Raw genomic sequence first — 26,524 nt, forward strand, 5'->3', positions numbered from 1 at the left:
ACCCCACCTAAAATGTCATTTTACCAGGAGCTCATCTGGCAAAGCACCATCTCTCCCCTTGGCCAAAGCCCCTGCCCCGGGTGCAAACTTGGCTGATGGACAAACCCCTGCTGGATCAAGTGAATGATGTGTTTGAACAACCTGATGGACAGAAAAGCACAGGAGCTGCTCACCAGGACTGCACCTCAGCTCCCTCCTGACCAATTGCACGTTGCCATCGTGATTTCCCTCTGTAACAGAAACTCCTTGCTTTAGCAGCACAGACTGACAGCACTCAGTTCCTCTGCTGGTGTTCCACAGGGCAGGTTAAATGATTATCTGTCAGCTGAACTCCTCCATGTTGCACAGCGCTTCTGGCAGCGACCCTGCAGGTGTCCCTGTGCCCCAAGGTGGGCCACTCGCTGGTGGAGCTGTAGGTTTTGATGCACTGTCTGGGTCCTTCGGTGCGTTAAAGAAAATCTGCAAAGTGTAAATCTCACAGCGAGTCACAGGCAAGGCTGAATCACAGGTCCTATTTGCAGACCCTTAGTCCAAGATGGGTTTTGACAGGCTGGAGGGAATCACCTACAGCACAGGACATGGGAAAAAGCTGGGTTTGGTCAGCCTGGAGGGGAGAAGGACTAGGGGAGTCTCACTGTCGGCTTCAACTGCTTCATGGTAGGGTTACAGAGCAGAGAGCTAGTCTTTGCCTAAGTGGACAGTGAAAGGACGAGGCAACGGACATGTGGTGCTGCAAAGAAAACTCCTATCAGACATAAAAGCACCCAGGAGAGTGGTGCAGTGCCGGGACAGGGTCTGGAAAAGGTGAGATCTGCATTCTTGGAGACAGCGCTCACTTGAACAAGACCCTGAGCAACCTCCCCTGGCCTTCGAGGTAGCCCTGATGCAGGCCGGGGGGGACCAGAGCCTCAGGGGGTACCCCCTCCCCACCCCACACTGTGATGCTGTGAGCTCAGCATGTTGGAGACGGGAGCAGAGGAGCTGCCGGAGCTGCCACCACCATCTCTGGCTGCTTGCATAACGGCGAGTGCAGCGCTGCTCTTGTGCAAAGGGGTAGAGCCCCCTGAATTTCAAAGCCATAATCTGCTGTATCATCTGCTGTATCATGCAGCTCACCCGTTAGAAAAGGACAGGGAATCGTCACAGGCTAGCGAGACAGTTAGTGCCTATCTGTGCCAATAACTGCATTTCACAATCAGGAACTTACTTAATTGCTCTGAAAACTTCTTCAGAAACCACGAAAGCGCGAGGCTTTGAGAGATTCTTGGTCTCTTGACTGTTCACTTTCTCCAGAGACCATCACCCTGCTCCCAGGTAACAGTGTAGGGGAAAGGTCCCCTAGGTGCGAGTCTTCTGTTGAGCATCAGCACAAGTGCCAAGCCCTCGTGCTCATCACCTTCAGCAGCAAAGGAGAGACCACACGCTACTCCTCTAGAGTAAGGAAACAAGAGTATGTCCCTGCAAGCCTCAGAGCAGAGGCTTGCTGTCAACACCTGGGGCACAGCACTGCAATTAAAAGCACAGGGTGCAAAGCAGAATATCTAGACTACGTTTGCATTTTACCCTTTTTTTTTTGTTTCTTGTAGATTTTTGCGTTTAGGTACCAAAGCCTGATGATCTTATCATCAGTCTTCTCAAGAAGACTTCTCCCAGCTTTGCTGTAAAGCCTGCCTGGAGTTGGGCAACCAACCGAATTAGGGTGACTTTGCTCAACGATGAGTCTGTGCCTATCACAGCAAAATTTGCCCAGCATGTGCCTGGGGAGCAGAGACAGCGCACACCAGAGAGACAAGGGCTGAGCCACGGAGGGAGGAGGGAACCAGGAGCAAGGGAGCATCCTGCAGGCACCAGCTGCAGACAGAGCCTCCAGCTCTGGGCAGACCCCAAAACGTTACAGCTCCTGCTTTTCTTGCTAAGGGTTTTGTTCTTCAGTTCATCTCCTGATGAAAAGATAAAAGCAACAACAGTTTCTTTCAAAACACCTTAAACAACTCGCTTAGGAAACTCCAGCTGGCAAATTCAGTTAGAACCACAACCAACTTTGTCCGTAGCAGGGCAAGCTGAGGATAAATTACTGGGTCACTGATGACTCCCATCGCTCAAGTTTGTTTCAGAAGTCATGGAAATTCCTTCCAGCGTTCATAGCTACAACAACTTTATTACTTCAAAACTTTCAGTCTGTCCTTGCCCCAACTCCTGTCCACCACAGCAGACGGTGGTTCACTGCAACATCAGGATCCTCCTGAAACATTCCTAAGTTACAGGAGCTCCCCAACCGAGTCCCTCCTGCCAGAGGAATCCTGCAAAATCCCCAGAAAAACCCACAGCGACTTTTGCCACCTTGGCTGATCTTCCAGAGGGCCAAGGAACAGAACTGCAACTTCACACAACTGACTTGACAACTGCACACCAGTGGCCTGCGCAAAGCCCCACGTAACCGTGCAGATCACAGCTTCGAGTGCTCACGGTTCCGCTGGTGGGACTGTGGGACATCAATCACTCAATGAGTCAGATGAACAAGGTACAGAGCCAAGACCTGCGGTCTGGCCTCAGAGCTTTTGGGATTTCCTTATATTTCCCTCTAATAGCTAAACAGTGTTGGAGCATATAAAGAATATCGACCAGCCGGACTGTTCCAGTGGATGAGAGGAAAAAACCACGTCTTTTCTTCTTTCTTGGAGTCAGATGCCACAGACTGAGCAGCTTTGCTCAGTTCCAGACAACATCTAGGCAAAAGGACAGAAAAACTGCAACTCCTAGCACGACTGGAGGAAAGCTCAGTGTGTCTCCAGTATCTCCACCCCTCTCTTTCCAAATCGGAGAGACCACAGAGCTTTCTCCTCCAGGATTAGGTCTCTAAAACAGGAGAAGTGAAGACTTTTCACCCCCGGAGAGAGTAGCTCACCCCGTGCTCACAGGAAAGGTGGGCTCCTATACAAAGTGCTGCGGAGCATCCCCAAGGTGTGAGTGATTGGTAGCATTTCCCCCCCTGCCTCCCCACCCCATCCAGAAGAAGGATCACTGAATCTTTTGCTTTTTTTAAGGAAAATGCATTTTTGTGAAAATAGACTTTATTATAATAAAATTTGATATTAAATAAAAACATACCGTATCACCAACACTCGTGGACACTGTGCTGGCACCATTCACATACCTCACATAACTGTCCTTCTCAAAACAAGTATCTCACTGAAACATGCAAAGAAAGAAACACTGGAAAGGATAGAAACTATGTAGTACAAAACTCTCCGTGGCTTAGAAAGGGATGTGTCTTAACTCAAGGAACACATCATCTCATATGAAAATAGCTGCAAACTCTCCATCCCCAGCTCTGCTCTCCAAACGCTCCAATCTCAGGAGCAGCCCACTGAAACAGCCAAATAAAACTGCGAAAAGAGGCAGATGAAGAATAAATAAATAAATAGATAGATAGACAGATAAATAAATAAATAAGGCGGAGTCCCCAGCCAGTGTGTGGTCAAGGTGAACCAGCCAAGAGCAGCTTACAGCAGCCCACTCTGTAGGCAGAAGTATCGATCCCCTCTTAGGGTTTCGCTCCTTCCTCCACGGGAATCCTCGTGCTGAAATATGACGGAGGCAGTGTGGGATGCTCCTAGGCACAGCTGCATATTTACAGGTTTACAGTACAAATAACTCACTTGTCAGCCCAGAGACAGCGAAGGGGATTCATGGGAATGGAAAAGTGCAAATTTTCTTTGCAGGAAGCGAAGGCGTTGACACAACCTCCTTTGGACCAGAGAAATACCAGGGTGTGTAGTACAAGGGATCTCAGTTTCTAAGGGGCCGGTGCTTTGCTGGGAAAAGCCATTTAACTAACTTACAACCAGAATATAATTTTTAAATTAAAATATTTACAGGGAACCGGTGCGTTGAGGGCTGCACGGAGCAGGACACACTACTTGTGGAGGTAGCTGTATCCTGGAGCTGAGGCCTCACAGCCCCCAGTGCCACGACACTGTTCAGAGCCACTGCCCACCCGGCGTGGGCAGCCCCGGCTGAGCTCTCGGCAGAGGCCACAGCTCACAGACCCACTGAAGAGCTCTCTCTATTCAACATATGCTTTTTTTCCCCTATGAAAATACTCTACATCTGCTTATTGCAGAGGACTTCTCCTGAATTTTCAGTCCCTGTGTGGACTGCACAGGCAGTCTTTACAGAACAATAAATCCCTCGTTAATTTTTCTTACTGGACCCAAGTTTTTTGAAGAGCTTTTTTCCTTTGAAGAAGAAGCCTCTCTTTTTACTCTGACCAGGTACATCACTGCATGTGAGAACGGCCAGCGATGCCTGCTCTGGACACTGCTCACCCATGACAAGGCAGGAAGGTGGTAGAGTAGGAGTTGGTGAGGAGTCGCTCTGATCAACAGACCCATCTGGATTTAACTGAGTGGGAAAAAGAGAATAGAAAAGAAAAAAAAGTGTAAGTTAGAGCTGATAAAGGACATCATGCCAACATGAACCTCAGCCAGAGAACCCTGTTTTCTCCCTGCCAGTCTGTCCCTCACCCCACAAGGCTCAGCTCCTCCATGCAGCTCCAGATCCAGTTGGGAAGTTTCCAGCAGTAGGGGTTGGAAGGGACCTCTGAAGGTCATCTCATCCATCACTTAGTGCATTTAAACCTTCTCATACCTGGTACCCAGATGCTGCCTGAGCTCAGACATTCTGTAATTCCTTAACTCTGGCCTAAGACTATGACAACAGAAAAACCCCACATGGTGAAAGATGCTGCTTCACAGCTGGAGACGCTGTAAGTGAAGCACCTCCTGAGAGCACAGACGGATAAATACTGATGCATCCACGTACGTCTGCTGGCTGCCGGGGCCAGGGGAGCCTGGAGGGGTTTCAGCACGCTCTGCGACAGAAGGTAGGACGTTAAGAAAAAAACCTAATTTAATAAGAACAAGGCTTCTGCAAGACCTTCAGAAGTCCCAGGAGGCTGGCTAAGCTGGGAGGCTTCTGCAACTAAAATTAGGGTTTCTCCTTTAAGAGAAACCTAAAGAAAAAATTGCTCTGACAAGATCCTGCTAAAAGCTATTAGGGTTGATAAATCAAAGACTTATCTTCGTTTTCAGGGGACAGTTTTCCATGCTGTCTCAGGTATTACTGATTTGCATAATTTCAAGAAAACAATGTCTAAAACTAAGAAAAAACACAGATCTGCTCCCACTGCTCCTCAACACCAGGGGTCTCACCCCCCAAGTCCCCAAATTGTTTGTTTAGGTGTTATCAGAAAGAACAATTATCTACATAAGGTTGGGTTTGAGGACTGAAGGTTACTACTTTCTTAAGCTTTCCTCAGGACTGTATTCAGGAAAGGGGAAAACCAAAAAGAAACCAAAACAAAACAGGCTGAATATGGGGTGTGCTCAGTCTGAGCAGGATCTTGCAAGGGCAAAACAAAGCTCTGGCCCTTGACATGCCTGAACAGTGGTAGAACAGCCTGGCTGAATTACAAAGCAGGTCTTTTCTAAATGTCAATATCCTCCACAGTCCCATCACAGTCCCCAAAACCACCAGATAATTGTTCCAAACAACTGCACTTTGTGTACTGAACAGATCACAGCTTCTCTGCCAGTCAGGCAGGTAAAGGTCTGCCACCACAATATCTGAAGATGGACTTGCCAGGAGAGCCACAACCCAGTCTGTCAAACTACAAGCAAGAAAAAGGAGTAAGCTACAGGCGAAGGGCCCTTTAATACGCTAGGCTGGGTGGGAGATTGAAGAGGTCTTCTCATACAAACTTACATGGTTGCTCTCTCTCTCTATGTATCATTCATATCTATCACTGGACTCTTCTCTTCCTCATTCTCTGAAGAAAAGAACCGTCACGGGTGCGTAACACAGGCAGAAATAAATACATGAAATCAATTAGAATCAAACACTTTCTGAAGGTGCTTTACAATCAGTCTTTGACAGAAACTGCATGTTATCAATGCAAAAATACTCATTCTACAGCCACAGCATTGAAGCAACTACACTATGTTGGTGAGTATGAGCGTTTCAGGGCCCTAACTTGTGACTGTAGCTTCTTGGATACTCTTTGCGCAGTGTTTTTTTTATTGATTAATCTAACCCCCAAACATCAGTTTGAAAGTTAAACTGCTACACCCTTTTCAGTTGCCAGCGTTTTAAGATTTACTCAGAAAAACTTCCAAACGATCCATCTTCCCCAGTTCAATTTGGAAAGTAAATTGTCCTTATTCTTAGGCCTTTGGCATAGCAGCAGGGAGAAGGGAAGTGGGAAGGACAGACGGGGTGAAAACAGCAAATCCAAGAAGTTACAAGCAATTTAAAAATCACTCTTGATCACGCTGGAGAAGCTTCTGTTAAGATTAGAACTAGCTTTAAGACAAGTCCAAAGCTCTGCCGTGAAACTGTGGCGCATACACATGCCCCCTGATGATTTAGGTCTCAAGCTGGCGAACCTGGCGGGAGCCTGTTTTGCCAGGCTGTCTTTTGGAAGACTCAAACAATGCTTCTCCAGGGGCTGCCGTGCGTCTTTTGCCTTTGGTGATTTCTTACATACTCCCTGCTCCCCCTGTCCCAAACACCAGCAGCAAAGGCTCTTCTGTTTGTGTCGTATCTGCCAACAACATTCCTTAACAAGCAAATTCTTTAACTCTATAGAGTGACCGTGTCGCTGGAGTTTGGAAAGCCCCACGCGTGGCTCTATCACTGTGAGAGTTCATTCCAGCTCGTGCTGCCGGCTCAGCAGCACAGCAGATGGGACCTTGTTACCCTGAAAGGCCCGTGACAAAGCCTGAGACATGGCACATCAAACTGGTGCCAGTTTACTCACCAGTAAAACAGAAGAGACGGATGCAAATAACACTTGGGTAAGGGTAGATTTACTGTATATGTTGCACTGTTTATCAGCCAAGTTCCTCTTTCTTACTCACCCTTAATATAATATTAGCTAAACCAAAGCCCTCACATCTGCAAGTGGCAGATCAGCTCTCCGAGCCCTGAAGGTTACCTCGATTTCCCCATGGTTTCTGGGAGAACCCAGGCTGGGGCTGGAATAATGACCTCAGCATCTGGCTGATGCGAGGGAGGAGGGTTAGACCTGTAACAAGCTACATTATGAGTTCAGCCTGTTTTAATTCTGGCCTCCTGTGTTCCAACAGGCTCACAGAATCATTTAGGTTGGAAAAGACCTTTAAGATCATCGAGTCCAACCGTTAATGGGATGAATAATCTGGAAAGAATAAATGATCTTGAGGGGGAAACAAAGAAGAAAATCCAATCTGAATGCTTATTTCCCCTCAGGCGAGTCAGACCTGTGTAACCTCAGGGCTTTTAAACCCTGGTAGTAACAGCTTATTAACTCACATTTCCTCAGCATGGGCCAGCACTCACGGGCTGCAAGTAAAGGGGCTGAGTATCCAAAAGAGGTAAGCAGAAAAAAAGAGGCCCAGAAAACTTCTGAGTTTAGAATACAGTCCAGTAAGCTACCCACAAACCTTATTTCTGAGTCAGGCCTGCCATCTGCTCCTCCTAAGAAGGCATCGAGGCTGCAGTGCAGACCCTGTACACACAAAGCTTGAAATGCCTGGGAGCAAGAGCTGGGGCTGCAGGTGAAGCCTAACGGGGATCAGGCAGCATTTGAAGATAGAAATTGGAGGCAGATACAGAGAAGAGGAAGAGCTGAGCATAAAAAATAGAAGGAACACTGCAGAGAACAGGAAAGACAGGGTAACACCAGTAGAGAGTTTAACAGAGGAGGATTCAGAGCCACCTACTTCCTCAAGGACTGACTCACAGCCAACCTGGGCCTGCTTTTATACACTTTCTTGGGTCTGGCACCACTTGACAGTGCCAATAACCTCCAAAAAAGAACTAAGGGCTGAGTACATTGAGCTGGGACCAAGTGGTGTCCCTTCCCGCCTGCCACTCTCTAGAATGATGCAGTACATGAGGTCCAAAAGTGACCGGGGAGGTGGCTACACTTTTGCCCTCAACCACTGACTGAATCCAGCAAATGACCCAAATCTCCCGCTAAAGCACTTACTTCAAGAGTATCAACAACGTAATGCAAGGGGTTAGCTCAACCTTTGAATTCCCCACATCTGTGGGATGTTTTTAAACCCTTAGGACACATCCCACAGATTCCCTAGTGTGCTTTGAATTTATCCGGAAGCACCTCAGACTGGATTAAGATTTATCTAACTCAGGACGGGTAGAAGAGCACCAGTGTTTGGGTGTCAATAACTCCAAAACTCTTTTGTGTATCTGAGGAATTTCATGTCTGGGGAGCTGGATGAACGGCTTTGCTTGCAGCAGGATTTCACCACTGACCCTGGTGAATCTAAAGAATTTGCTGGTGGGATCTGGGATACGTTTTGATCACGTGCTCATCATGAGACTCAGGCCCCAGTAGATGTTGTTGCTTTGTGCCTCTTTTTGCACTACAGGTAAGTCTTCAAGAGGAGCTCTTAACACTCCTTTCTAAACTTCTGAGCATCGCTGATGGGATGAACTGAGCCGCATGCAATCATTGAGATGATTCCATCAGATGCCGCATGCCGTGCAACGCCCGATCTCCAGCTACATCGCAGGTGGGACTACGCAGAGTAACACGACCTTACCTGGCTCTCAGCACTCAGCGGAAAAGCTTCTTTATCTTTTGAATGAAGTTCCTTGACCACGTCTCCATCCGAAGCTACAGCTTCCAAGAAGTTAGATGGAACAAGTCCCCTCTGTTGGTTCAGCTCTCCCTGCAAGATCAACATTCAGTTTTTGCATCCATTTTCCTGGCTGGCAGAAAAATAATAAATAGAGGAGCATCTTCATGCAGAGAAGGCTAGGCTATGGACTGAGAAGAGGCCAGGAACACACTCAAGTTGGAAGGATCCTCAGCAAATTTCACAGCTCATGTTATTTCTCAGTTTTGGAACAATTCAGAGTGCAGAGGCACAGAAGAGAGTAAAGGAAGAAATGGAAGCTGTGACAACTGCATTCCAGCAACATGGTCACTTCTATAAACTCAAAGAATTTCCAGTGCTGTCCCAGAAGCAGAATATTTTCCGATTTCTGCTCTCCTGCCACTAGATGGACTCAAACGATTTCAGATGCAGCCACAGGACCATCTCAACCCCTCTACTTACATAATAGAATCCATCATCATCCATGGACCCAAACACAGTGATAATGTCCCCGGCACTGAAAGTCAGTTCAGCCTGCAAAGAGCAAGAGAGCAACGGTCACAGCAGAAGCACTGCCTGGCATTTCTCAGCAGAAACACAAGGTTGCCCCAGGCTTTTTACACAATCTCTGCCAGAAGGAGGGAGGCTAGGACCAGGATGCAGAAGAACAACTGAAGTGGGGAGGTGTGGAATTCAGTGCTAAGGAAGCATTTAATAAATTAAGACAAGAGCAAAGCCTGTTTCTGAAAGCAAATTTAATAAGGCTTCAAAATTGTACCTACCACCCGTTCTAGTAAGGTACGTTGAGAACAAGCTGAACAAGCAGACAAAATACCTTTCATTTCTTTAAATACAAGTACTAAATCCTGCTCCCTTGGACAAGCCTGTTCTGTGTGCAGCTCTCAGGGATTAAGTCACTAGCAGGAAGGCCTACAAATGGGAAGGTTTGATGTGGAAGCAGACCATCACCGCCCAGCACACACGTGACCCTTCACCATCATCTCCAGGGAGCACAAGACTGAAGACAGCGGTGTAAGCAATCTCTTCCAATGGAAGAAACTTCCCAGTTAGAGCAAAAAAGCTGCTCTGAGACAGAAAAGATGGAGTCCCCAAACAGGCCCTGGATCAGTTGCCAACAGCAGGGGCTGCCTCCTCCTGCTCCAGATCTGCTTAGTCCTGTCCAATCACTAGAGGATGCTACGAGGCCATGAGATGGCCACAGAGTTTCACAGAGACTGAAAATCATGAGGGGCACATTGCTACATATACTCCACAGAGAACTGAACACTTATCAGAGAATGCATGGAGAACATATCGGTAAACTCTACATTTTATGACTTCAGCAAACCCCTTTTTAGCAGTAACATTGCCAAGTTTTCATTGTTTCTGTTTTGACTGAAGTGCGAAGTGTCTTGGGATAGAAGAAAAGAAGAGAGGGGAAAAAACACCCATGAAAGGAGTGAGCAGCTGGTGGTTACCTCTACATCTGCATTTGGAGAGCTCTCCTTAGGGTTATAGTCAAAGACAGCCACCATACTTCGAGAAGTCAGCAGTTCAGCTTCAAAGTCTTTATGTTTCTGTTCTGTAGGAGAAAAATAAAATAAAATATTGGGAGCTGCAACTTAGAACATAGAACAATCATAGAACAGTTCAGGTTGGAAAAGACTCTTGGGATCATGAAGTCAAAAAAACTTCTATCACAAAATCCCAAGTCATAGCAACTCCCTCCCTGTTATTGGAGTGGACTGAGCAAAAAGAATACAAGGGGAAAACTGACTGGGAGAAAGATCTCAGAGGCCCCAGAGACGTTTGGTAAAGCTGTTTTCTGATCTCCTGTATCACCTCATAAGCACAAAAGTGAGGACGTCTTCCCATTCCAGCATCCTGGTGTCCTGTCTATATATACACGAATGTGTTATTTTTTGTTTTCTATTTATACACACATATGTATGTGTGCATGTGTGTGTATATATATATAGACACACAGGACAGCAGTCTCTTTATAGTGTCTCAAATGGACATTTCTCCTCCCTCCACACAATGATCTGCTATTGAGCTACAAAATTTGTCCTGTGAGTGCCAGGGGAACAGCAAGAGCCCCAGAGAGCATCGACAGGCAGCCCAGCACAAAGCAGCAGAGCTCAAAGGGAAACACAGGCCTCATCACCCAGGGATTGTTTTCACAACCACCTGCCTGCTCAGGCCCATTACTTACAGACGTGCTCTGAGTCTACAAAGGCTATGTCTGCTGTTAGAGAAAATACACACTGTCCAGTCCATTTCACAGATTTAAACCCTGCTTCAGCTCAACGCTGGATGGACTAGCAAGAGCAGTTCTTACCTGGATGGGACTTGTACTTCTCCTGTCTATCCAGCCCTGCTGGGGGAAGAAGAAAACTCATCAGTGAAAGTTCATCTTTTAAGAGTGACCACATGACACAACTGACAAACAATAAAAAAAGAACAAAGACCAAGGCAGCAAACAACAGAAGCAAACTCTTCATGCAACTCAAAGTCTACACCAGTAACCATGACTCAGGGACGTAACAAGAAGCAGAGGTCAAGCTCCAAAACTATAAAAGACATCACTGTTGTTAAAAACTTAACACCAGCACAGGGTTGGGCTCTCTTTCCACTTCCTAGCAGTCGTACAGAGACAAACATCTGAGGGTCCTGTAAGCAAGTAGTAAAAATTCAATGCAGCCTGTAATCCTATCGCAAAAATCAAAAGAGGAAGCAGTGGGTGACACAGACCTTTCTTGGAGCGTCTGGGTTTTGGAGGAGGGACGGTTTGGCGGCGTGGAGGTGGAGAAAATGTGCCATTTCCTTAATAAAAATCCAAAAAAGCAAATAAATTGACAAGAGAGACAGTGAATGGAAAGTGAAAAGTATCTTGAAGAGTGAACAGGCAACAGAGTAGCACGACACGCCTCCCCTGGGAAGCAGACACCGTGATTTCTAGGGGCAAAGCCCAAATCTCCACTTCTCATGTGTGGACTCAGACGAGGCACGATCCACATCCCAAACGCACACAGAAATCCACACTGCATTTAGGCCCATACCACAGTACACACCAGACAAACTTTGCCGCGCTTCGTTTTTCAGAAGCAGCATCATAAGGATAAAATAAAACCTTGTGCCATTAACACTTGAAAGCTCACTCAGGCAGGAAGGGATGTGGGGAGGCCTCTAGCTGAAGCTTCTGCACTGAGCAGGGTCAGTGCTGGGTGAGTCCCCAGAAGGAGTTCCCAGACCAACCCCCCCAAGGCACTTTCTTAGTTATGAGGCTGTAATACGTGTTTATGGCAGCAGGAGAACACAGAGGTACAGACAGCCCGACTGCCGAAGGCCACAAGGTTTGCTCTCTGCATGCACACATAAGCGTATGTCTTTTTGGCTACCACCACCCTCCTGAAAACTTTCAAACTCACTACGTTTCATGTGGTTTCAGAGCTGTTAAGTTCTTTTATTCTTCTGAGAGTACACAGCGGGGCAGGGGACAGAGAGCCTTGTGTACCCACATAGGGACAAAGGCCACCGCAGGCATCTAGCCATCCCAAGGCACCACAGGATACATGTAGGAGAAACATTATCAATGTCCTAAGTGTGAAAAAAGCCTTACTCAAATCTTTCTTCTCCCTAGACAAGAGGGAGAGAGGCCAAAGGACACAAACCTATGAAAAAGATCACACAGGCATAAAGTGAAGACAACAGGCTCCTTTGACCCCTGAGCTCCTTGGGATCAACCTTCCAGAGACCCACATTTAGGAGCTGGGTGCTGCCAGCCCCACAGCCTCTCGGGCTGCAGACTGGGTCCCACTGTGGGGAAATGGAAACAAGTTGGATCTTCTTTTTTTCTTGTTTTTTGTTTGTTTGCTTTTACCCTAGTGTGTTGGCTGGCAGTGAGAGGCCACTGCGAGGCAGCGGAAGAGTTCAATCAACATCATGGCCTCACCTCTGCCATCAGACCCACACTTGGTTTTTTACCCCACTGAACTGTACGATCTTGCTGTCTCATACAGTTCCTTTGCCTGAGACCTCCTTGCTTGCTGCTGCAACAGCCACTGAACAAGTCTCCAGATCCCACGGAGCAGCCCCAGGGATCACTCTGGTGAGTTGCATTGGCCACAGCTTGAGCCTTCCACATTTCAGCAAAGAAACACACTGACAATAGCAGAGCACGCACGAAAAGGAGATGCAGTACCTGTGCTCTCCATGGGTGTGTCGGCAGGCAGGAACCCTTGCTTTAGGAGCTGCTTCTTGATTTCATTGTTCTCCACCTGGACTTCCGACACCATGTTGCAGGGAATGTAGCCCTCCCTTCCTGCACATTCTCCCCTGTAAAAGCCATCGGCGTCCTTGTCTCCACACACCTGCAAGGGAACAGAGAGGTGAGAGACTGTTTATGCTACGTGGACTGAGATGCACAGAGAAAGAGAAGCTAAGGAAACTCAAGATTAAGGAGGCTCTGCCTCCCAAGGTTTATGCTGTCTCTGGAATATCAAATGGATCCATACAGAGCAGGAGTTGTTCATTAAGGTGTGCTCTTTCTTACTTTCAGGATCTGTCCCTCCTTAAACGGGAGCTCCTCTTCTGCTGCATCAGGGTTAGGAGACATAGAAACAGGATCGTAGTCAAAGAGAGCCACAAATATCCTAACGCTGTCATCTTTAACAGAGGTGTCTGGAGCGGTGCTCTTTGGAGGACCTGTGGCAGCTGAGGGACACACCAGAGAGAACGTCAGCGTCACTCCCCCGCTGTAGCCCTGCACAGCTCTAATGCTGCCTACTGCCCCCTCTCCTGTCACTTCCAACAGCCTCCTGCCACCCAACTCTCCCCGCCTTGCCCACTCACCTGGACCAGAGAGCAAAGGTTTCTGCATTTGACTTCTTCTTACAGTCTTGTTCCCTCTTCTGCTGGGAGCCTGCCAGGCGGCCGTGCCGGGCAGCTCCTGGCCCCTAGGAGGATCTTTATTACTGGATGCCTGCAACAGGAACCACCAGAGAGTTAGTAGCAGCCTCTGCCTTCCGACTCACGTGAACAGTGCTCAGCCCAAACGCACTCCACAAAGAGCAGCGCATCCAAATGCAACATTCCTCTTCAGGGACACTCTGGAGCTGAAAATACCAAGGGAGGTGGAAAACAGAACTAAATACAGGCAGGGACCCTGCCAGGCACCGGTGACGATCCCCTTGGTGAGCGTGAGGATGCAGGAAGGGGTATTTCGAGGGGAGGCAATGACATTGCAGTCATCATCTGCACCAAGCTTTCACAAATCAGCGCATTTCACCAGGGATTTTCGTTTGGGTCCCACAGCCTCCTGCCATGGGGAGGAAGACCCAGTGCGAAAAGGAATACTGCATCGATGACACTTGGTCAGTTAGCAGGAAAAGCAGAAGCAGCTAATACAAGAAAAGCCACGGAGCAGCACAGAACTACAGAATCTCTCAGATATCCTTCCAGACAATCCTAGAGGAGGGTCCTTTTTCTGGACAACACTCAACAAAGCAAGATACAGGCAGGTCAGGGAAGCAGAGGGAAGCTAACGCCACTGCAAGCTGCTTCAAAGCCAGAATAGGAAAAGTCACCCAACCCTTTTGTGCAAGGAGGTGCTACGTATCCCCTTCGAAGGATGTTCGAGCCTCCTTCTCCAGCCAGGTGACTTACAGTCCAGCTCCCAGCCCTGCTCCTCAGAACTGCTCTCAAATCTCAGTGCTTCCTTCTCCCGGCAGAAGAATCGCAGGCGCTGGCTCGGAGATCCAGCCCACTCCATACCCTGCTCTTCCATCATCTCCAGTCTGGTCAGGTCCCTTCTGCCCTCCGTGTGGGCAACCTCAGATTGACTGGAGCAATCACTCCAGTCCCCCTGACAGCTCTGGGACCTTTCTGGCCACAGCCGGCTCTCAGGTGGGGACGCACAAGTCGAATCCTGATCATCTTCGGAGTCATATTCAATGTCTATTTCCAGGCTCCTGGGGTTGGAGCAGCGTGTTGCCATCCCAGTAGGTTCTGCAAACCCTGAAACCAGTGGTTTTGTGTGTTTCTTCTGTAAGGTGCCTTGTCTGGCACGACTGTACATATCAAACCCCTCCTTACCACCAGCACTGCTCACAATGTTCAGCTCTTCCCTGAGGCTAGGAGCTCTGTATAACCCACCTCCCATCTGGCTGCAGCTGCCCAGCAGACGACTGCAGTGCTCTGTTAAATCATTCTGTCTCCTCCTACCCATCTCAGGCCGACTCCGAGTCTTCTCTCGATAATTGTTTCCCTTCTTCTTGCTCCAAGCGGGACTTGACCCACTCCCAGACTTCGGATCGTTCTCCTGGTAGCCCCAGTTCCAGTTTGCCTTCTTCTGACTCCAGGCTAGCTGGACAAAGGCGGGATTCGCATGATCAGCATCCCCTCTGCTCTCTTTAACACCACGCTCCTCCCGCGGAGCCTGAGAGGACAGATTTGCGGAAGTATCACTCCCATCTGCCTTTAGAAACGGCTCCTTGACATTGAGTGGCTTCTCTGTCCTTCCTGAACGGTGGGTAAGCGTTTCCAAGGAGTCTTGAGTGTTTGCCTTTTCTTCTGTAACACACTTCTCATCCTCATCTTCATCCTCATCCTCAGTCACTTCAGGGATGCTAAACAATTTCTTGCTGTGGTTCGTCTGAAGCGGAAGCTCTAGTATCCTCTCCAGAATCTCCTCATCGCTGTCAGTATCACAAAGATCCATCTGTACCCAGCCCCCGAGAAAAGTCACAGCCAGGACAAGCAAAGGGAAAAAGAGAGGAAATAAACATTAAAAAGAGAGACAAGGTTACAGCTGATTCCCTCCCAGCACAGCAGTATGGAGCGGCGACTGTGGTCTGCAGCGAAGCAAGGGTAGGAAGCAAAAGAGAGCAATGAGTCTTCTGGCAAAAGACAATCAGATGGACTAGCAATGCAGCAGAAAGCAAGAAAGCCCAATGCATGGAAGAGCTCCCTCCCAGTCTCTACACACACAGCTATCTGCTTCATCTTGCCCACTTGATTTCCCACAGCTTCAGTATCCCCAGTCTGGGATGAGGGGACAGCAGAGGCACAACTCCTCCACAGCTCTTCGCTGCACGTTAGAACTGACTGGATTCTTCCCTCCGTAGGGCTGAGCCTCAGAGCCTGTGCTCATGCAGGATTCCACAGTCCTCCCCTGCCTGCCTGTCCTCACACCGGCACAGAAGAAAGGGACTCCCTGTGCAGCAAGACACCCCTCAGAGACATTGCTGCTGTGAGAGGACAGGCCCCTGACGCGCTGCACTGCAGGTCCAACGTCCCTATCTGGGAAGCAGGAACCCCTTCAGAAGGAGAAATGGAGCAGCAGCCAATTTACTCCAGAATCATTACACTGTCTGCTACCAACCATTTAACGCACACCAGGCCCACCCCATCTGTGCTGCAGGCCAGCAGCCACACAGGTCAGCATCAACAAACTACAGAGACGTTCTTCAGTCACGCGAAAGAACCCAAAGGTACCTTCTTGTTATACAGCCATACCACATTTCCTGCAAATCTTCCTGATTTCTGTCATTCAACCTTCATAACTCTCACACATGTTCATGTCAACTGCAGTCGTTTGTATGATTAGAGACCACTTTCCAGTCATGCCGTTTTAAGCAGGTTATCTGTCAGACATGCACTGTAACACGCTAACTAGCTTTAACTGAACTTGTGACATGAACTGGCATGATCACCCACAGGACAGCTCAATCGGTATTTCCTCGCTTGAAACACTTTTAACTGCAAAAAGCCACGGCTCCGCCCCTACAAGTCATCCATTCCTGCAGACGGCACCAAGGTTTAAATAAGATAATCTACACTAAGTTATTCTTACATGTTTTATTATACTTGCAGGACTGAGGCCAAAATATTACATGTCTGTTTTGCCTTAGGCGGGAAGGTGGGTTGGTACAGGATCTATAGATGTCCAGACTTCACAGATTTTTACATGTTCACTGTTTATATTAAGAACTCTACCAATAGGATCGATTTTTAACCGCGGATTCTAAAGCTCACATTACACCGTGTGTTTTTCCAACTAATTAAACCCTGGGTACATCCATTACATATAAACACCCCTCCCTCTCACACAGAACTTGCACTTTTACTAGCTTAACACAACACTGGGAGTAAAAGCAGAGCAAGGTGGGAACTTAGCCAAGCACTGTTTGGAGCGCTGGGCTCAGACCAGCACCCCCTCCTGTGAGCTGATGACATGGGATGGCTGCACTGGTGCTCCCCACAAGCATTACGCTGCCACAAGTTACCTTTTCCCCATTCTCTGGGTAACACAGCTCACTCTGGTCCCATTTCTTGTCTTCCAGAGCTTCTGAAGACAGTTCATCTTCTTCCTCCTCTTCCAAAATATCTGAAAGGTCAGAACTACGGTTGTGCTCAGCAAAAAGGGTCAGCTGCCGTCTTCCCATGTCAGACATTTTTTCTTCTTGCTATTGAAAAGCAAAACAGATTTCCTTAAGGCACTCTCTTTCAGCAACAGATGTACAGCTGAAGTGGGGCAGAAGATAAACTGGTAGCACCAAACGCAGCAATTGGCACGTGTGTACACACACACACACACACACACACACACACACACACAAAACCAGCAGACAGATTTTATAACGCAGCAATTGGCACGTGTGTACACACACACACACACACACACACACACACACACACACACACAAAAAAAACACAGACATTACACAAAACCAGCAGACAGATTTTATAGCCTGCAGAACAGCACTGCAGAAGATCGTAAAACCTTGGGGTGTCAAATACAATCCACATCCCTCCATGGAAAGAGACATTCAACCAAGGTTAAACAAACCTCTCTTTTCACTCTGGATATTTCTTTCATCACCTCCTTCCCAGGGGACAACCTCAGGAACTCCTGGCAGCTGCTTCCACCCATGCTTGTGTCTCGAAATGTGCCCTCTGTCCCCTCAGCCTGGCTGGGAGAGGGTAGAGGCTCTCGGTTTGTGTTCTTCTCATTTGCCTCTTTCTCTCTTTCAGCATGGAGACCTTGTGGTGACTTTTCCACAGAGCATGCGTGGCAGGTCTCCAGACCTATCTTCAGACTACTGTCAGATGGGTTTTCCAGCTCTGGCGTTTTGGTTACAGATTGTTCCATCTGGGAAACAAATGGAAAAAAAGGTCATCACAAACAGTGAAACCTGGGGAGATACCACACAGTACCTGTGCACCAAAAGGGTCCCTACGCACTAGGCACGCTTTGAAAATATTTGCAGGATCAGACTCCTAGGGAGATTTAGACACCGCAGTGCCTTCATTTCTAAATGTCCCCTGGGCTCAGTCAAAAGCCAGACAGGTCTAGATCTCATGTTTTATCTGACAACTAGAATCCTTCTGCTCTTTTCTCTTTGTTAACAGCCAAGAAAGACACACGTCTCAAGCAAGAAGGATGATTTGCATCCTAGAAGCACTCATTTCGCTCCACTGACTACAAAGGAGATGAAAACAACCCACCCACGTGTAGCCATCTCCACTAGACATCTAAATGTGAGCAAATGAGTCACAACAATTAACCTGAACATCAATCACCATTCTTCAACCCCTGGTCATTTCAAATTTTGGACTCAACACCTCAGTTGCCCTGTGGATTTACCTGGCCTTTGGTCTTGGACCCACATAGCTGCTGACGTTCCAGCATCCATCAGAAGCCTTCCCTGCTTTTGCCTAACTCTGAGCCTTTGCAAGCTCACAACTAACAAAGTCAGGCTGAATTGAAAAGTTTGAAGCACTTCCCTGCGTTCAACCACTGGACGATGGCTTATGGGCAACAGTGCATCCCAGAGAAAGATGCTTGGTGGCATTTTGTTCCATCTCCCAAAATCATCCATTCTCCTTCCCAGCACACGTGGTACTGGGCAGGAGATGTAAGCACTTACCTGTACCTCCGTCCCTTCGCCCACGTCTTGCAATTCTGCTTCCTTCAAAGGGACAGGCTCTGTGCCCTCACCAGGGAGCACCATGCTGCCAGGTTGGTGAGGAGGCACAGTCAGGCATTTTTTGTCTTGGGCAGCGTCAGATCCCTGCTGGGAGGTGCCTAAACCCTGTACCAAGGAAGCACTGGGAGAGGAGAGGTGCGGTGGTGAAGCGGTTTTCTCTGGCAGAGATCGCGCTGAGCCGTCGTGGCTGGAGGAGAGATCAGTCAATTTGGCATCTGAGCTATCACCAGGAACTTTTTGTCGAAGCAGAAGCGCAGCTGTCTGCTGCGTGGGGGGGCTGCGTGCAGGCAGAGAGCCCCTGGGTTCTCCATGGGGCAGTCTAGAGGTAAAAGTGGCAGAAACAGCAGAATCTGAAGAGGGGCGAGAGGCTCGCAGCAAGACCGAGGAAATCTGGGCTGGAACCGAATCCACCGACTCCCCATACAGAGACATTGTTCTCACAGAGACCTCCCGGCACACCTGGAACATCTGTAGCTGGGACAAGTCCACCAGGACACTCCCAGCTGTTGGAGAAGTAACTTCTATTGCCTGCAAGCAAAAAAGACAGAGTAATTATTTCTTGTGTGCAGCTCATGATCGAAGAGCAATGCTCCTTTACACGGCTGTGGCTTGCCTCTCCCATGGCCAATGGCACAACATCCCGTGTGCAGAAGACCACAGGCCACTTTTAATACAGAATATCCTTGCAGGTTCCTTATCGGTATCCATACTGGACCCTGAGGTGTTTGTACCCATCTCCCTTCACCTTTCCCTAACTGAAGAAAGGGCTGGAGAACTACACCTCACTCTTCATAGTCCAGAGACAGGCCCGAAGTGGCGGCAAGGTTGTGCACTTGTGCTCTGTCCATGCCCTGTGGACTCAGTGCTCAGCAAGCTCATTGCTTCCCCAAGGTTCAAGCCAGTGCCTCAGGTGAGACAGAGGAGGCTGACACTAATTGTTCTGTTTTGCTAGTGAAGGGTCCTGCCACAGAAACTTTCCCAGCTTAGTTGTGCCAAAAACACATAAAAAATCTGGACAGACGTCCTTTTCTGGTGTGCATCAGTCAAAACAACCTAAGCATTGTCCCGTCTCTGGTATCACTCCTTTCCAGGCCCAAAATTGTCACTGCCTCCTCGTGGCATGTTTATGTATTAGGCTTTCCACATCTTGAGGCTTCGCAACCGCCTGCTACCCCTGCACCAGCCACCCACCTGCACAAACATCAGCCTTGCCCGACGTCAGCACGATACCTTCTGTCCATCCGCATACACAGCGTAACCGGTGACTCGAACTCCATTGGAAGATCCTTCAGCATCGATGGTGACAGGTAACCAGCTTATAACGAGGATACCCGGCGAGGGACCAGCTTCCACCTGGACATCCAAAGGAGCATCAGGTGTCCCTGTGTGAGACCAACAGATTTTCCTCTTGCTTAGCTGACTACATAGCATAAAGCTAAACTAAATCCTGGTTAGAAGAAAAGAGAAAACTCCCACACCAGACTTGCCACTGAGAACCATACTACAATAGCCTGGCTAGTCTTGGGAAATGACAGACAGAACCAGAGAAAATACGGTTCTCTTGTTCTGTGAAAGCTTTAATGCACAGAAACCAGAACTTTGCAAAAGTAGCTGAGGCCAAGATGCAGCAACCCTGAGAGCAAGGTCATGGCAAACCAGATTTTCCATGCCCTGAGTGGCATGCTGCTCAGATCAGCAAGGGGATGTCTTCCCAGAGCAAACAAAACCAAAAGAGAGAGTAAATTTTTAAAATAAAGGAAGAAAAACATTAAGACAAAACAGTACAGCACCTCAGCCTTCAGGACCTAATAAACCTTGCTTCCCTTCACCCCAAGGCTTCATAGCAAAGTAACAACAGAGTGCACCGCTCCAAGCACACCGTGGCGATGGGCACGACTGCTCGGATACCTGCTAGCGGGGTAGTGAAGTGTATCACAGCTGAGTTCTGCTCCTGCCCCTCTGGGACCTCTTCCCAAGGTGTTTTCGAGGGCCGGGCCTCCAGCTTGGCAACATACTGAGTGCTTGGCTGCAGGTTGCGGAAGTTGTACCAGTAGACCCCGGGTTTTGTTATGTCACACTCCTCCCCATTAAGATACACCACGTGGTTGTAATTGCTGTTGCAGGGAAGCCACACGACCTCCGCTGACGTGGCAGTGACGCTCCTGACTTTCAGCATCGTCGGCGCCACGCAAAAATCTTGCCCCACAAAGAAAGTGCATCGCAATTTGTCAGAACTGCCTCGCTCTGTCACAGTCTGCACAGACACGCGGTACGCCTTGGCCTTTAAATCCAGCTTTTCGATCACCGCTTTCGTCTGAAAGCCACTCTTCACGTTTTGACGAAGCTCTTCATCCACATAGATGTTGTAGCTTTGGATGTCTGGGCAGCCAGCTGGCAAAAGTGGTGGTTCCCAGCCTACAACTATGCTTCTGGCAAGCTGCTTGATCAAAGTCAGTTTTCTTGGGTAAGGCACTGCTGTGTGACTAACAGGTTGCTCCTGGTCTCCTTCTGCTCTACTAGCCAACGGACTGATGCTACTCTCTTCAATGGAGAAATCACTCTTATCTCCACTGCTGGTGCTTGCACTGACAAAACTTTTCTCCTGGTAAGAACTATGGGTGAGATCATTGAGCTCCGAAGGCAGAAACGTCATGAGGTCATCATCTGAAACTCGCTCAACAAAATTGGAGGGGACCAGCCCTCGCCGGCCATCCATCAGCTCCCCTAAACAAAAAACAGGAAACCTGTTACCACTGCACCTACCGTTCAGCCTTGCAACCCATCTGCGAAGACAACACCTACGCTAGGTCAAAACTGCGCTGCAGTCAGGAATGAGAAAAACAAAAAAAAAAACGCTCCGGGAGGTTATTTCTGGCAAAGCTTCCTGCATTTCCTAGGGCTCCCCTAGTTAGATCCTAACGGCCACAGTGAGGAGACTCACTGCTCCATACGCTCCAGACCCAACTAACTAGAAGGTTGTTTTGTGCAATTAGGTTAAGGGCTTTTCTTTCTTCATTATCACATTGTTGCTCCTCACAGCTCTTTCACTAACTTGTGCCTTTTTCTAGCCTTCCCAAACTAGGCAGATTGATGATTTTATGTCTTCTCCCAGCCATACAGATTTGGGTTTTGTAGTACTTCCTCAAGAAAGTCCATCTTTCCAGCTCTGTATTCAGCTCTGGCCTTCTTTTTAGTTCCCTCCTTTGTTACGCTAGCTTCTGTAATAAAAGATGTCCCACAAGGACCCACGGGGATGACTGATACCACCACACGCTTGGTACACGTAAGAACCGTCAAATCACAGTCAAACGAGCAGCACGTAGGGATTGCACTTACTTTCCCCTTTCAAACTCTACCTACAGCAAACCAACTGAAAGCAGGGAAAGCAGAAAATGTTAGTAAAGAATAACCTTTTTTATTCTTTAAACAATAAACAAACAAACAAATAAATTAATACATGAGAAGCTCAGAAATAGAAAGAAAGAGCGAGCCAGAACAGTCAAAGAGCAAGCAGTGCAACATGGCATGCATTTGCCTCAGCTCTTGCAAAGCACCTCAGTAAACCAGGATCCTTCACCCCATTAAGTAAGCCAGCTCCACACAGAAACTTCATCACAAATTTACAGTTCACAATTCTTGGTTTCAATTCCAACTGTCTATTAGTCAATCAGGATCGTGTTTTCAAAGATGCCAAAAGAGAAGCACACCCTAGGACACCAAACAGGGCAAGTTTGGACTGCTTATCTTGTTCCTATTCTGCCAAAAGAGGAAGAGGTAATCGAGACCATCAACTGTCGACAGTCTCTGGCTCACTACGCTGTCACTGGAAAGAGGGAAACAGACCATCTGCAGAAGATGCCCGGGGCTGAACATGTTCCCCTCCATAGCTAGGGAGGAACCATACGGGGATGGAACCTGGAGCTCTGCTGAAAGCAATGGCAAAATTCCCACTGAAATCACTAGACCAGGATTTCATGTTTTAGACTTAATTTAATGATGACATAAACAAACCTATTCCCATTAGAATCTGCTGTTTCCTTTGACAAACTAACTTTGGGCAGAAAACCTTTATCTTGAGGTTTTGAGATTCACTAAATTTCTCTCGTCTTTTTTTTTTTAAGAGAGATCAACTCTCCTCAGAGCTTGGTCACATTTCATTCTACTAAAACACACCTTCAAAGAAGCCATCTTCATCCATGTCTCCATAGATGTAAATATATTCTCCAGCAGTAAGCGGAAGCTCTGCCTCTGGATTTTCATTAGGTCCATCAAAAGGATTGTAGCTGAAATATTTACAATACGAAGACTTACTTTGTATAGGAACTTCTCCGCCAACACATTCAAGCTGTGATGTCAGATGAGCTTACAATTCCCTGGGACTGCATCCTCTCTTTGCAAGCAGCAAATCCCACAGACAAAGATCAAGACTCTAGTTTAGGGTTTATATAACTAATAACATGTTGCTCAATGTTCAAATGGCAGCTAGGATTAATTTTCAGAGTAGGAAAACAGATGTCTTGTGACGTCTGAAGGAACAGATCAGAGTGACTCAAAGTGTTTAAGAAAAGATTTGAATTACCTGAGTGCCTGCTGTGTTTCTGAGTGTACCAAGCAGATAAGCTGCAGGACTCCGCATTTCTAAAATAGACACCCTTAAATTCACTTGCACCCTTAACTATTTCATATAGATGTCTCTCAACATTTTAAACATTTAATAGTTTTCACCAGAAAAAGAAAACTATCGAAAATGCCCAAAACTTGTAAGGTACGCTTTACTTGCAATACAACTGCCAGGGACAAGCACAGCACAGAATCTCAAAATTCCCATGGTTAAGACCTTAAGAGCAGTTGATCTGTGCACGAACATTACACAAATAAAAAAAAGGTTTCTAGTCTTTTTCTTCATAATCACCCAGCCCTTGGGATCCAGACTCTCAGTGCTCTAACTCCATCTTTTAAACAGCAGTCCAAAAACGAGAAATACATTGGTGACAGGATTCAGCATCTAGGCAGTTAAAACCTGCCAGCCCAGGGACCTTCGACCTAATCAGGCCTATCACAGGAAAATGCCTCATGAAAATCCTTTATCTTTGCAAGCATCTACTGCCAATTCTTGCTCTTTTAAAGATTAAAGGGATTTCAACACGTCAAGGCAACGTTATCCTCTGTGAGCTGAGTGAGACCTCATGGATCCAAGACTCTGACGTGAAGGCACAGATAACATTTGATCTGCTCCTCACAAGTACAGAATCCTCCCTGTTCTCTTCCTCCCAACCCACAGCATAAAGGCTGAAGGACATGTCAACACTCTTTGAACTGTAAACAGAGATTTGGGGTTGACCATGGTTGCTCAGTGGACAGCAACAGTTTTAAGAAAAATCTGGGTTTATTCTGTGCAGTTTATCGTCCTTTTAAAATTACAGCCAGAAAGATTTTGGCCTAAAACTTCAGAAAATCTGGACTGAAATTTTCTTAATTGTTAGAATAAGATTTCTTGGAGAAAATTTCTTGGACTATTCTGAAAAAACCAGACATTTCAAGGAATGTGTCAATTCAAACTCAATTTTCCATCCAATATCATATTTAAAAAAAATAAAGTTTCACACAGTGCTGCTTACTGAGCAACCAATGAGCTTACTACATTTCTGTTAAGCTGAGCACACTGCATTTGCTTCTGCAGGAAATAACAGGTCTCCAAAAATACCATGGAGGAATAAGTTACATGGTCTAACTTGATATCCACCCCTAGCAGGAGTGAATTCTAGAGAAGAGTACAAAGTAGGCAACTATAAGATAAATTGTTTCCTTTCACAGACCACAAGAAATGACCCAGTACCTGTATCGAGCTAGGAACACCTGGAGCTTCGCAGGGCCTTGGCTGCCTGGCTCTGGCATTAGGGAGACGCTGTCAACATCCAGCTCTTCCATTTCACTTGCAGTGTCCACCTAAAAATAGAAAAGATGCAGGATATGATATGGCCCGAATCAGAGTAAAGAAACACTCAAAGGGCTCAAACATCAGTGAACAAGCAGCATCGCTCCGTTAGCACCCTGGCCTTGGTAGCTCTAGACTTCAGGCACAGCTCAAGACTTCAGTGTCCTCCAAAGGCACCGTGAGGCATTCCACCTGGCCTCACAGGTTTTAGCACTCAGGAAACATCAGTGGATCAAAAGAGTAAAAGCTGCCTCTCATGCCATCACACCCAGCCCCACTCACAGCACTACTGTACCCTAAATAGTCACATCAATAGACGTACAACAGAAAGTATGACACACTGCTTAAGTGAACCCTACAATGCTATGGAAGAGCTCCTGGGGAGGAGAAGCAACAACCGTCCATGAGATCTTGGTGACACAAAGCAGCAGAGCTTATTAATTTCATCCCTCTGCAAGCACAAACTCAGCATCTTGTCACGGTTTCTTTCACCAAGTAAAATTCTAACACCTAAAAGCACCAGCAAAGAAGTTTGAGCCACTCATCCACAGCTCAAGGCGAAAAATAATCTGGACACAGTTTCTCAGCATATTAAAAATAACAGTTTGTAGTCTTTGTGTGTTTTAACAGTAGCTGAGATGTCACAAGGAAGCTTAGCAAGAGCTTTCCCACACTTCCCCCCAGGCAATCCCCACACCCCGCTCCCCCAAGTTCCCAGCACTCTGTCCAGCCGATTATTTCCTTCCTGCAGCACAGCACTATGTTCAAAGGTGCACCACAGACATGGGCAGCCAAGGCCTTTTCAATTTCTTCCCACACCTTTTCTCTTGTTTTTCTCGTTTTCTCAGGCAGCCAAGAGGAAATGAACACAACATTCCTGGTGCTCTCGGTAAGGCATTTACTCCCTTGTGGCTAGAAAGCATAGGCTGCAGAGGGGACTCCCACACTGACCTCTGGAGTTGGGCAGGATTTTGGACTGTTCTGCATGGACTCTGATTTTGAAGAGCTTGACTGAGATTCCACTTTCTTGGCTTGTTTCTGAAAAGTGGCAGCAGCAACTGAGGAGCCAGCAGTGGCATCAGGCACCTGCTGTGATGACTCCAACTCATCAGTCGCTTCATTGTGAATCTTCTTTGCATTCTGGTGAGTGAACAATCCAGGAACAGTTGATTCTGCAATAAAATAATCTGTCTGTTACTTTTAGCCACAGGCAGAATACAAGATCAGCAGTGAGCAACTACCCTTTAGTTCTCTAAAAAATGTGACTCATCTAACGTAGCAACAGACTCGACACCTTGGGCTCTCTTTGGTCAGTGAAACGCCTCTTTATGACTACAAAACGAATCAAAGGCATTTACGAGAGACAGGGAGGCAGAGATCCCAAAAATTAACTAAACATTTGCATTATTTCCTTTACAGCTTTCCATTTACACAAATAACAATTCATTTGTCAAAACACTCGCAGGCATCTCCAGCAATTACCCTTCTCCCAGTGGGGCTGTGGGGTAGAGCTGCAAAGAGCAAGAGGAAGCTCAGAAGTCACCAGCGTAGAGGTCAGAAGGTCAATTTTTCCTGTTTGAAGCCGGAATTGTTTGAGTTCCTGAGACAGGAGGCTGAACTGCTCTGTTTGACTGCGACATTGGTCTTCTAGATCTTTCACTCGGGCCTGGCAGGAGAGACACAAGATGAGGCACAAACCCACCAGTGAGGCTCCAGACACCATTTGCCTTCGTTGCACCTTTGCAGTGGGTCTCAGACTCCAGGAATGGTGTGGGCTGCCCAGGAATGGTCGATAGGAACCGGCAACTCTGCACCCACAGTATCTTTGACTACAAGAAAGCTACATCTCAGCAACATGAGATACGGGGAAGCCTTGGGGAAATACTACAGAGAGGGAACAGCACATTCCCGCTAGGAAACCATTTGTGTTT

General features: G+C 47.4%; 1 protein-coding gene across 1 annotated transcript in view; it reads right to left on the minus strand.

The window, feature by feature from the left end:
- Positions 1-3,043: 3,043 nt before the first annotated feature.
- Positions 3,044-26,524, minus strand: part of RIMBP3C (RIMS binding protein 3C) — a 30,206-nt gene continuing 6,725 nt past the window's right edge. The window contains exons 7-26 of the mRNA XM_009870408.1: positions 26,076-26,259; positions 25,545-25,765; positions 24,495-24,604; positions 22,832-22,941; positions 20,567-21,382; positions 19,889-20,040; positions 18,599-19,186; positions 17,518-17,820; positions 16,955-17,134; positions 14,260-15,387; positions 13,521-13,650; positions 13,222-13,373; positions 12,871-13,039; positions 11,421-11,492; positions 11,008-11,043; positions 10,145-10,248; positions 9,129-9,200; positions 8,610-8,738; positions 5,767-5,830; positions 3,044-4,404 (exon numbers count right to left, since the gene is read on the minus strand). Coding sequence (XP_009868710.1) covers positions 5,804-5,830; positions 8,610-8,738; positions 9,129-9,200; positions 10,145-10,248; positions 11,008-11,043; positions 11,421-11,492; positions 12,871-13,039; positions 13,222-13,373; positions 13,521-13,650; positions 14,260-15,387; positions 16,955-17,134; positions 17,518-17,820; positions 18,599-19,186; positions 19,889-20,040; positions 20,567-21,382; positions 22,832-22,941; positions 24,495-24,604; positions 25,545-25,765; positions 26,076-26,259 — 4,683 coding nt within the window. The 3' untranslated portion in view covers positions 3,044-4,404; positions 5,767-5,803. The remainder of the gene's footprint in view (positions 4,405-5,766; positions 5,831-8,609; positions 8,739-9,128; positions 9,201-10,144; positions 10,249-11,007; positions 11,044-11,420; positions 11,493-12,870; positions 13,040-13,221; positions 13,374-13,520; positions 13,651-14,259; positions 15,388-16,954; positions 17,135-17,517; positions 17,821-18,598; positions 19,187-19,888; positions 20,041-20,566; positions 21,383-22,831; positions 22,942-24,494; positions 24,605-25,544; positions 25,766-26,075; positions 26,260-26,524) is intronic.

The sequence above is a fragment of the Apaloderma vittatum genome, unplaced genomic scaffold (genome assembly GCF_000703405.1).
Source record: "Apaloderma vittatum isolate BGI_N311 unplaced genomic scaffold, ASM70340v1 scaffold13135, whole genome shotgun sequence".
Taxonomy (NCBI): domain Eukaryota; kingdom Metazoa; phylum Chordata; class Aves; order Trogoniformes; family Trogonidae; genus Apaloderma; species Apaloderma vittatum.